The following is a 12236-nucleotide window of genomic DNA, read 5'->3' as shown; positions in this document are numbered from 1 at the left end:
AAAATACTGTTATTTTAAATAACTAAATGTCAGTCAATTACCTCTGCCGATAAGGTTTCAGATCAAATGGGAGCAAATAGAATTAGAAGCCAAATCTTTCTCACTGTGCACATGTGTGCACACACACAGAAAGTAAATAAAAACTCCAACCGTCAAGAACTTTACAACAAACAGGCTGAATACTATTTTATTAAAGCAGTATGGAACACTAATAGATGCTGCTATGTTCTGGAAATGTAGCAAATTGGTTGAAATAGGTTTCCTTTGGTGATTCCCATGTCAAGCAATTCAGAGTTGGATCTCTTAGTTCTTTTTTAAAATGAATATAGTTGTCTGCTATTTTATATAATTTTTACAGTCTTGCTCTGAAACTCAGTCTTGGTATTTTTCAGCTATTATTTACTACCAAGGAATAAACTTCATATTTAAGGGAAAAGTCTATTTTCATTTTGTGTGGAGCTGGGAAAGAAGGCAGTAAACTTAACATTGCTTGCAAATAAAATGAGCAACTCGAGCTTTTCTTCTTGATAGAAATTTTTATCAGAAGTATTATGTGCCTTGATGACAATAATTAATACCGTAGTTATTGTTTTCTAAATTATTAGAATGGAAACAAGTTTTATTTACAGGTTCAGGTTGCTCCAATCACATCTCCTACATGTATCCCTTTAGTGTGGGTTAAGCCAGTAAGTGTGTGTATTAGCATGCGTGGTAGCATCCATCTTATGTGGCACTATTACTTTGAATCACAATATTGAAAATAATGTAAATATTTTCTGATATTTGCAGGGGTAAATTGCTCTTGGCGATAGACCAAAAACTTTTTTACTTGCTTTTATCTTTTAATCAGCTTAAACTTTGGCTCTTCCCATAGTCAAGAGCAGACCTAGCCTTCTACCTCCACTGTGGACATGACTGGTAGAGATTTGAAAATAAATAGCCAGTCCTTTGGTACTAAAACAATTGCTCATACAAACAGGAAATGTAATTAATTTGAACCATGAATTCTTCTGTTCTAAAAGAAAACTAGAGGGAAAACCATGTTGGTGTGTGTGGTTTGGCCTGAGGAAGAGAACAACACTTCATCATCACTGGTGTGCTTGGGAAATAGTTTGTTGTCAATAGCTGAGATTTTCAGTTTTATCAGCAAATCTATTTTGTTTCATCTTTCATTGAAAATCTTTGACTTAAGGGGAATTGTTCTTCCACCTCAGGGAGCAGTGTATAGAGCAGCGCTGTCCAATAAAACTCAAGGGGGAATGCGAGCACTCTGTATCTGTGCTGCCCACTGTGGTAGCCACTAACTCTTCCACCTCAGGGAGCAGTGTATAGAGCAGCGCTGTCCAATAAAACTCAAGGGGGAATGCGAGCACTCTGTATCTGTGCTGCCCACTGTGGTAGCCACTAACTCTATGTAGCCATTTAGCACTTCAAATGTGTCAGCTGTGACTGAAGATCTGAACTTTACATTTTATTTCATTTAAATTTATTTAAATTTATTTTTTTTAAGTTTATTTATTTCTTCCATGAGCAAGAGAGAAAGAGAGAGAGAGAAACAGCATCCCCAACAGAGTTCTGATGTCCAGTCCATCCCCCTAGCTCCAGCTAGCTTTGGGTCATGAGTACATTGATGACCAGCACACTCAGGGAGGTCTCCAGATGGGAACCTGGAAGCTTCCCATTGTGCATCAGCCTCACAGAGTGTCACACTTTACTGCTGTGTCACTGTCCATCTCTGTTACTTATTTACATTTAGATAGCCATGCAGAACAACCATATTGGAAAATGCAGGTGTAGAGTAGAATTACCAGTTAATATACCTCTCTATTTTGAAATATTTCATTGTATTGTCACCCTACAGATATGAATTTTGATTTAGAGAATGTAGCATCTATTTCTCTTTAATAAGTGAAGATTATTTCCAGGCAGTTCTTTAACCTCCATTCTCTATGTATGTTATCAAGATAGGTGGTTATGGGGCTTATTTTGTGGCACAGTGGTGGTACACTGCTCAAGAGAAACTGGAACCCACATGGTGACCATGGTTAGAATACCTGGCCCAATCTGCCTGAAACACATGCTCTGTCATGAATAAAGAAAAAAAAACTTTCAAAAAAATCAACCTCATGTGAACCATACTGGGAATTTACCTGAGGGGGACACACTAAGATCCAAGAGGAAACAAAAGGAAGAAGGTGTTCTAAACTGAAGAAAAAAAAAGGATAGAGGACTACAAAAAATAAATTTATTTATGATTACAGAATTAGCTCATGTTTATTATTGATAAATTATTTCTTCAGATAGATATAATCTCCCTAGCTTTTTTCTGTGCATGTTAATATATGTATATGTGTGTATAAATTATTTGCATGTTATAGTCGTATATTGCATTCACATATGATATACAGTCTTGGTCTTAAATTTTATCATGTTTTCTTCACTAATAAATTTTCTTTCAAGAATATTTTTTATCATAGTATTCCTTCAGATAGATATAGGAACATTTAAAGAAGGTCCAATTTCTTACTGATATGGGTTGTGCTGTAGTCAACATTTTTTGCACGTATCTCTTCTTGTGCATTTTGATGACTATCAGGGTAATTCCTAGACATATATTTACACTCTGGAAAAAATATATATATATATTGAAACTCTCAGCAACAAAGAGGGTATGAAAGCAGAACAGATTTCAAATATATTAGTGATGTGGGAGTGGTTATAGTGAAATAAGGATTTCCTTGAGGCGGTTTACTACTGTGTTTTTCAGTTGTTCCTCTTTAGCTTAATTTCAAAGATAGCATAGTGTTGTAAATAATCTACATGAGCTATTTTACTGATTTTAGTATTCTGTAAATTTAAGTTTGGGTTTATTAGTGCATTTATGATTAGTACTGTTATTTATTTCTGCCTGGACTTTAAGAATTGGTCATTAACATCTAGTGATTTTCTTTCATATTTAATTCAAGTGCATACAGTATTGTGCAGTTGACTAAGCCTGGGTTTTAATAAATTTAAAAGACTCTGTTTTGTTTAGTTTACATCACCTTATGTTTCACTCTGTGGTAACAGCCACACACATGTCAGAATTTTGTCAGTTGCAGTCATCAGCTGCAGATGGGGATTCAGGAAATAGCATAGCCTCCCCGTGACTGTGGAACTTCCAGAATAGCCATCTCAAAAACAATGCACTTCATTTGTTAGGGAGATTATGTATATAAAATAAGCTACATGTTGGAAGATATAAATATATATTAACAGAAAAAATGACGGCCAGCGGCAGAAAAGAATAGTTAGAATGAGAGACCAGTACAGAAGGATTTAAAACAGGCATAAGAACCCTAGTTCCTCTGACTTTTAAGATAGCAGACCTTGCTAATGGATGTTCCTAGGTCTCATTCAGAATTATCAAGAAGATACTATGTTGTGATTAAAGCACATTGTTTAATGTGGTAGAACGATGTCCACTGTAGAAAACTGCCATGAAATTATTATTTTAAAAGTATATTTTTGGCATTTAATAGACACATTTCAGTGTTTTCTAAAATTAACTTATGCAGTACATATCAGTCTATAATTACTAAGTCTTTAGGGTCCAAAGTCTGATTTTTTTTCCCTGTAATTCAAAATCTAACTTGAAGGTATGATTCTGCATGTGTGTGTGTATGGGGGCGGGGGAGAGACAGAGAGAGAGAGAGAGAGATGTTGAAAGATAATGAGAATTACTTTGTCAATGACTTTCCCAAATAGAAAATCCTCTCACATCAGAAAATCCAAAAGCATTCCCAGTCTTACTCCAGTTTGTACTATTTCCAATATCACAGTCTTCAAATAATAGCATCCCTAGTGCCCTTAAAGTGCTTCTCAGTAGAAATAAATGTAGTGACAGTATTTTCATGACCTTTGGAAGACAAAGGCCAGGCCCATATATTTTGAAGCATGTACCAGGATCTGTACTGTGTCTCTATATCTTTCTCTATGTGTGTTTACTTTTGTCTACCTATCTGTCATGTACCATCTACTTATTTATTATTTATCTATATTTTATCTATCATCTTCTAGCAAATTTTGTTCAGGCAAGTCATTGACAAAATAATTCTCCTTAGCCTTGTCTAAATAAGCTCTATATCACTGTATCTGTTTACTGGTATGACAAAAACGGCAGGGTGTTTTGTTCGTTTTGATGTCCTGTTCCAGAAATCAATTAGGACCCACAGTTGAAAATCACTAGTGTAGGGCTTGTGCCATGGCCTTGTGGTTAAGGAAGCTAGATAGTATATGGCTAACCATGGTTTGAATCCTAGGTCCAACAGCTTGAAAAATACACCATATCTGTGTTTGCGTGTGCCCCAAATTCTGAAAGGATGGAGAAATGGAGGAGAAGGGATTGTGGCATGACCACTACCCATTGAGGGTACTTTTTCATCTCTCTCTCTGGCGAGCATGCTATACCCTCTGACAATAAAAAGTAAAAAAGCACTAGCATAGAATTAGAGTATGTCATCCATCTGGAGGAAGATGGTTCCAGAGGAGGTCAATTCATGGGTATAATGATGCCATCAAGAAAGCAGGGACTTGGGACCAGCAGTTAGCATAATGGCTATGTCGCTGGACTCCCACGTAGGTGACCACGGTTTGAATCCCAGACCCAGTGGCTTAAACTCACGCTGGGCGCGTGTGTGTGCGTACCCAAGATCCCAAGAGGAGAATGGAGGAGAAGGGATTGTGACGTGGCCACCCCCGTGGGGGGTGATTTCTCGCTTCCTGTCTTTCTGTCTTTCTGGCAAGCTCATGTGCCCTATAACAAAAACCTCTCCAAAAAGAGAAAAAAAAAAAAGAAAGTAGGAACTTCCTAGTTTTGTACTTGGCCTTCCTGGGCACAAGATGGTGGGTACAGCTCCAGGCATCACATCCTAAACAAGCAGGTCCAAAGACAGAACAGTACTTTTTCCCTAGCGTGTATCTTTATATTTTTTAATTAGAGGAAAATATTTCCTCAGAAGTTCTTTTCCCAGGAGATTTCCTCCTTGGCCTCGTTCAGTCTTCAGGTTTCACTGTAACTCATCCCTAAACTAGTCACTGGCAAGGGGAATTAAGTTATGGTAAAACTGATGCCATAGTTGACATGAAAGAATGAACTTTCACTCCCTGGGGCAGGGGAGGGGGCTCATCTCTCCTGATGCTAGAAAATAGGATTAATTACAGATCTGCCAACAAGGAAGGAGTGGTGAGGTAAGCTGTTGGGCAGCTAGTTAAGGATGTTTGCCATATTCACCAGAGCATTTCAACTGTACATCTGCATAGTATTAATACTATTTGGCCTTTTCTTATCATTATTTGTGAGCTTATTTTATCCCTTTGGTAGATTTTATAATAGATTCTTTAAGGGATGGGGACTTACTACTTTTACTAGCACATGGAATAGCGTCTTACCCTAGAAGGTGCTTAATAAATATTTACTCAGTTGATTAGAATTAGCCCATGCCAACTGATTAAAAGCTTTCTTACTTTTTAAATTGAATCTAAATTCTTCAAAATCAAGTTTTTTGTTTGAATATCAACACCCTCCCAGTAAAGTTATGTTTATTCATTCCAGAAAATGATTAAGGGACCTTAATCGTAAAGGTACCGGAATAAAGTTACTGTGGGTGCTGTGTAATATAAACCCTGCAAAGACTGTTTACAATTCTGTGTGGGTGTAGGAGGAAGAAGGGTTCAAATATAAATATGAGTAGGAAACAAACTTTGTTTACAAACCCATTTTATGCATGCTACCATTGCGAAGAGTATGTGAAATTTATCATGTTAAAGATTATGAAGTGAAAGAAATGACTGTCATTCTCTATTTAAATCTCCATTACTACCATTTTTTAGGAAAACTAATTACTATTACTTCAATCATTTTAAGTTCAGTGCATTATTATATACAACACATAATTTAACTTTAAAAGGTCTTTTTTTCCTTAGAATGAGATCAAAAGACCATATTTTGATAACTAATGTGTTGAGATGTATTAAGCTAGCATTCCAAGTCATAGTTTGCTTTGTAATATAAATATTTTTGAAGAGTCTGCTTTATTCAATGTAAAGCATTTTTCTTCTAAGCTTCCTTTCATTTGGTTCAGGTTCAGTGACTACATGTTCATAGTTTTTCACCTTATCAACTACTACAACTGATGTATAAACTTCCATTTCAAAAACAATTGTGGTAATATAATTTAAACTTTCTCTAAAAATAAAGGTAGTTCTATTTCCCTGACAAATGGTCAATTTGTGGGTATAAATGAACAGTTCCTATCTTATTCAAGAATATTCATTCATATGTTCTCTCAGGTGATTGGAAAAGTTAAGTTTAATTAACACAAAGACATGAGTGATTTTTTTAAATATTTTATTGTCTGCTAATGGTACTTATTTTTTGTTACAGTATTTGCTAAGTGAAGTGATTGTAGGCACAAATCATTGTGTTCTTGTGTCATTCCTGAAAGCAACTGAAGCATTAACTTCAGTTCTCTTCTCATATTTTGGTCTTTTAATCCTGAAAAAAAAATACCAAAAGGAACAATTAAGATAAGTTACAAACATTCCTAGTGAATATCATTTATAATAACATATAATGGCTTTAGTTTTGTATAAGAATGAACAACTATTGAAGTTAAACTCTCATTTCTGAAGCTTCTTTGTTATCTTATTGTCATAGCTATTAAGCATCCATGATGGAGGTGCCTACCTTGAAGATACTTAAAGCCTATAATTTAATAAAAAAACAACATTGCTACCTCTGATTGTTTCCTGCCTGTCAGGCTCTGAGCTCAAAACTTTATTTTATTTTCTATAAAAGAACTCTAACAAACTATCAATATTTATACTCTATTTATATTCTAACTTTACAGAACAAGAAACTGAGTTTTAAAGAGTTAAAACTACCAGCTCCAAATCATCTTTCTATAAATAGCTTTGGCAAGGTGTGAGCATACTACAAAGTTCATGTTAAATATTAATAAAGAGATAAATAAATGCATTTTCTATTCAAAGAGAGATCATGTACTTTGGAATAATTCACAATAGGCACTAGATTATTTGTGAGTCAATCAGTTTTTAAAAAATTTTTTCTGTTTTTTTTTTTTCATAAATATGCTCACAATTTGTGAATACATGTAACATATATTATGATTTTGTTATTGGGAAACTGTGGTCTTTATACTTAGACAGAAGCTTGAAAGTCACTTCCAACACTTTAAAGAAGGGGGGAAAAACTATAAATTTGAAATAATTTGCACAAAACCACCTTCTCTTTGGCGGTCAAGTGAGCTAGGTGAGCTAGGTTTCACCCATCTCTGCTTCTCCATAGCAAATCATCACTAGCATTTATAAATTGGAATTACATTTGGGTACATACATATACATAGTAGAATCATAGCGTCTCATATACACAGAAGTGAGTTTAGGGATGTGGATAAGAGTCATTTCATTGACTATTCTCATTCATTTTTAAGCGTTTCTTCCAATGGAAGAAGACTTAGTGCTAAATTGTGGCAACTTCTTCCTGCAGGTCTAAGCTATAGAATCCCAGCACTGTAAAGGAATCTAATCTGTCTGGTTTGGCCTCCTCTATGTTAAACTGGAAAACATCGTGAACAGAAAATCCTCCCTTAGATCTTTAAAGAGATTTTCCACCTACCTTTTAAAGCTTGTTCAAATATCTATACTCTCTCATTCTTAAAATTTACCCCTCTCCCCCAACCTTTTTTTTAATCTTCAGTGCAATTCTTGCCTATTCATGTCAGTTAAACCTTTGAAGTATAAGGAGAACTGATATTCCCTTCCACTGTGGCCCTTAAGATTCATGGGTTTTACAAATATATATTCTGGTACAAATTCAATAGCTGTACAATTTAAACCCACCCCAAAAACTGTGGTCTTAATTATCGAGCCATGCAGATAAGTTCATTTGTAGTATAAAGTTGAAACACCTGCATAAACACATAGACTCACACATCTGTAGTTACTGCCACTCAAGCCCCTGAGAGGTTTGAGAACTTAGAGCTCTGGGGCTTATTTCACTTTACCCTTGCCACAGGATTTTACTGTTGCAGCTTTGAGGTGTACTTACCACTTCCTCCCTCTTGGTCTTGTCTGTTGCTGGCCAAGCTTCCAGAGGCAGGTCGGGAAGCATGGGTGGCAGGGGCTGCATGGGGAACATCGGAGGCAGAGGTGGCTGTGGCGGCAGGGGCTGCATGGGGTGCACAGGTGTCTGGGGCTGGATGGGCTGGATGGGCTGGATGGGCTGGTGAGGCTGCGGCTGAACGGAGGGCTGGTGGGCTGGCGGAGGGGGGGTTGGCTGGTGGTGTTGGGTTGGAGTCATGGAGTGGTGGCCAGGAACTGGCATCATTGGTTGCTGGGGGGCCACGGGCTGCTGAGCTGGCACCACTGGGATGTGGTGATGAGGCTGCAGGGTGTGAGTCTGGGGGTGCTGCTGGGACAGCACGGGGATGATTTGGTGGTGCAGCCATCCACCCATGGGTTCGTAACCATAGGAAGGGTACTGGTGAGAAACAGAGAGTCATGTTTACCATTGGCTCAGATGACTTCCAACTGGAGAAGTTGCAGTGTTTTCTTTGTCATTATGACCACATGAATATGTTATTCATTTTTCCCTTTGCAAGAATTTCTAGCTGTGCACATAGATATTTGTCCTTTTACAAACTAAATTTCCCATGTGCAGGAGACATGATATTTCACGTCATAAGGGAATTGAAATGCATGCCTAATATTTCAGGAAATGAAGAACAAAACATGTACATACCGGCTGCCTTATGCTCTGGTACCACTTCAAAGGGGTAAGCACCTTAAGAGAAAGAGACATTAGCATGCGTTTGATTGAATGGAGTTTCATCCAGTAGAGAAACTCACTAATGCAGTATGAAAGATAGACTCACTAATGCAGGCCTGCCAATATTGATAGCCTGAGAATGTGAGTTCTACAAAAGAAAGAAGAAGGTAAACATTTGCTGGGTGCTTTCTATGTGTCAGGCACTGTGCCACATCCCTCAAACACACTTTTCAGGTTTTCTCACGTACTCTGAGGCAAGTGTCATCATATTCACTTTTTTAAGAAGGCCATGAAGAATTAGAGGTTTGTTAACTTGACTGAGGTGACAAAAGCAGTCATTCTGTTCAATCTCACGGCTCCTGCTCTTCGTCACGAGAGCAAAATTAACAAGAGAGTATGACGTACTAATGTGACGTAATGTTAACTTCATTCTCCTTTATGTGATGTCACAATGGAAAAAAAGAAAGGTGATGGGAACACTGACCCTCATCTAGGAACACAGCTTTACTGGTCAAAGATATCAGGTTCTTAAGACTTAGCCGAAAATCTTGCCTTAAATTCTTACTAACATTTTTCTTCAGCTTGTATGAGTAAAATGACTCACAGGATGTTACCTGAACCTGTGAGAGAAGTAAGTTTCATTCCTGTCTAAATAGGATATACCTGGTTAATGCCAGGTTTGGGACTCCTTCATATAGTAATGCAGCACTTAATTAGGACAATGAGCAGTTATTAACCTTGCTCAAGTTATACTTGACAAAGCATTTTTCATCTCCACTATTTTTCTTTCCAAACAATCTTTTAAAATGTTGTTATCATTATTTTTCTTTGCCAAATGAGGAAACCTAATTCCAGAGAGAGGAAATGATTTGCCTAATGCCCTTTAGTTAGAATGAGATTGACAAGAACCTCGAAGTTGATTTCCAGAACTCAATATTTTGTGTTGCTCTGCAGAGTCTCTCATCCATCACTTAGTCACTAATCTTTCAGGAAAGTCAATGAAAAACACACACAAGGTGTGAACGTCTTAGAATCAGGGATTTTTCAAGCTGGAAAGGATCTTAAGTAACATTTTACCCAATCTCCACATTTTATGAGCTGGGATAGAATAAGGCCATTTATCCAGAGTTCACTTTCTTTCCCACCAAGGAGCATCCCGGAGTGGAAGTTCATGGTGGATACATTTATATTCATATTTAAGAGGAGAAACTGAGCCAGAATGGCCAGGAAGGAAGGTGCTGGAATAATGCAGGCTTGAGACCATCTATCAGAACTCAAGCTGGGCAGCTGGTAGTGGGTACTAAAAATGTGGGATCATTTGAGAAACATTATGAGAGAAGAAGCAACACACTATTCTTTACAGAGCTCAGGGAATTAACACAAACAACGGTCAAAGTAAGGAGAAAATTACCTCATAGCTGAAGTTGATATAACCAGGGTGCCCAGGATGAGGTGGTAGCTTTTAGGGAGAGGGGAAGGAAAATTGAGAGAGAGAGAGAGAGAGAGAGAGAAGAAAAGAGAGGAAGAGATTAAGTTAATATGCAATTGTTCACATTAAGATATTTATTTCCAACAACTTTAAAAAAAATCTATACAGTGAATAGTATATTCAGGTCTACTTTGAAATACATGCTATGTAAGAAAGGAGCTCTCTTACTTCAAAGAGATCCAAAACAGCTAAATACTTTTCCAGAGGTTATAGTCTTATGGTGTGAGGGCTAGAAGCAGAAACCGGGGCACATTATTCTCCTTTGACCTCTAAACACCTCTCTCCACACCATGTTGTCAATGAACCCTGCCCTATCCTACCTACCAGTTTACCTGTTGATGAAAACTCACTCTATGTTTAGGAGAAAGGTATGTTTCTCTTACATTATTAAGAAATACCAGTAAAAAGAGGATTGTTTCAAAATGTTCCCTTGTAGATCAGGAGGTAGTTAAGTGCTTAAATATCAAAAAGATTCCTCGTAGTTGGCATGCAAAGCAAAAAACACATCAACAACAGAAACAGCTAGATGCAAATCACTAATGAATGTGAGGACAAGATGGGTGCAGTAAAATGCAAACATTATAAATCCCATGGAAAACGAAAGAGTTGATTTATGAAGTTTAGGCCAGTCCCTTTTATTATTCTGTCAACATTTTTTATTGCAGAAAAAAATTAAAGGTAAAAATAAAAAGTAACCTTAATAATTAACCGGGACTGTCTGTCCTGTCCAAGTGACTGAGGCCTGAATGGTGGAATTCTAGTTGGCCATAGAGTTCAGCAGAGGGAGAGGAGAGAATCATGCAGAAAATCTCTCTCAGACATAAATCTATTCTTTAAAATGTTTATATTTTATAAGAGGATTTGTTCCCACTGATCTGAATACAAATTATTTTTAAGTCAGGTAACTGCCTTTCCTAAACCGTCTTGATATAGGTCCTTGGAGAGTGAGAACATCGAATTCCAGATGGGAAAAGGACTGAATGTGTAGTGAAAGGGCCTGTGCAGAGACTGGGAATCAGCACAGCACAGGATTTCAGGAAGGCAGAGAGGAGGGAGGAGGCAGATGCACAAACTTGCAGATTTCTGGGCATATCAACTGCTCTTTATGCCTCCAAAAAGCAGAAGGACCTTCTTGGCTTGCACATGAGCTAGGCTCTCTGCCCTTATGTGCCTGTGTCTTGAGAGAGTGGGCCAGACTTTCTGTTCTTGAATGCATTTGAATGTGGTATTGGACAGAGGTGGGTTTCCCAGTGCTTAGCAGAGACATCCAAATGGGTGAGAGATGATGATTCAAGAAGGGAGTTCCCAACACAGAAATCTTACCCCTTCAAGGTAATAGCAGTGGTATCTGGAGGGCAGGAAGAGATTTGGCAACTCATGAGAAATTGAATTTGGAGAAAACTGGCATTTTTGGAGTATTTGCCTAAGACTACTTAAGTACTTTCACTGAAGGGGTCTGTTCTAAAAGCTTCCTCCACATAGAGATAGACAGTGATATTTAAAAGTAGCTTTTTCCCACAGGCTCTCCTGGGGTGCTTGTTAAAATGCAGGGTCCTGGGTCCCACACCAGCTGTATGGAATTGGAATCTTTGGCAGAGGCCTTCAAAAAGCTATTTTTATAAACAAGTTCTACAAGTGTTTCTTCAACACAAGAACATTTGAAGACATCTGATCATGTACTGTTTCAGGCCCTAAAGTTTACCAACCATAGGGTAGATTTTTATTTCCAAGCTTGTGAAATTGGACACTGATGCAAGTATGCAAGGATGTTTTACTCACGGGCATAGCAAAAGCTGCTCCCAGGAGGCAGGCAAACAAAATCCAGGTCCCCATTTCTTGATGCTCTGAAATGTAAGACAAGACCTAGTTTTCTTATCTCTTTTCAAGCATAGACATAATTAATGTTCCACAAACACA

The 12236-nt window shown here is 37.6% G+C and overlaps 2 protein-coding genes across 2 annotated transcripts in view; one reads left to right on the top strand and one right to left on the bottom strand.

Annotated features, from left to right (window-relative positions):
• ARHGAP6 (Rho GTPase activating protein 6) overlaps positions 1–12236 on the top strand; it is a 286203-nt gene that overhangs the window by 136588 nt on the left and 137379 nt on the right.
• Positions 6480–12152, bottom strand: AMELX (amelogenin X-linked). Its single transcript, XM_006163689.2, has 6 exons — positions 12099–12152; positions 10242–10289; positions 8937–8978; positions 8804–8845; positions 8111–8542; positions 6480–6535 (listed from the first exon to the last, which is right to left on the bottom strand). The coding sequence occupies exons 1-6, from the start codon at positions 12150–12152 to the stop codon at positions 6530–6532; spliced, it is 624 nt and encodes a 207-aa protein (XP_006163751.1). The 3' UTR covers positions 6480–6529.

The sequence above is a fragment of the Tupaia chinensis genome, unplaced genomic scaffold (assembly GCF_000334495.1).
Source record: "Tupaia chinensis unplaced genomic scaffold, TupChi_1.0 Scaffold142808_1, whole genome shotgun sequence".
Lineage (NCBI taxonomy): Eukaryota > Metazoa > Chordata > Mammalia > Scandentia > Tupaiidae > Tupaia > Tupaia belangeri.
This window is presented reverse-complemented; position numbering and strand designations above follow the sequence as displayed.

Excerpts from the sequence above, each read along its gene's own strand:
- AMELX (XM_006163689.2), bottom strand. The coding sequence starts at position 12,152 with ATGGGGACCTGGATTTTGTTTGCCTGCCTCCTGGGAGCAGCTTTTGCT. Across the intron at positions 10,290-12,098 it reads GAGCAGCTTTTGCTATGCCC|CTACCACCTCATCCTGGGCA; the intron begins GTGAGTAAAACA and ends TCTCCCTAAAAG. Across the intron at positions 8,846-8,936 it reads ATATTGGCAGGCCTGCATTA|GTGCTTACCCCTTTGAAGTG; the intron begins GTGAGTCTATCT and ends CTTTCTCTTAAG.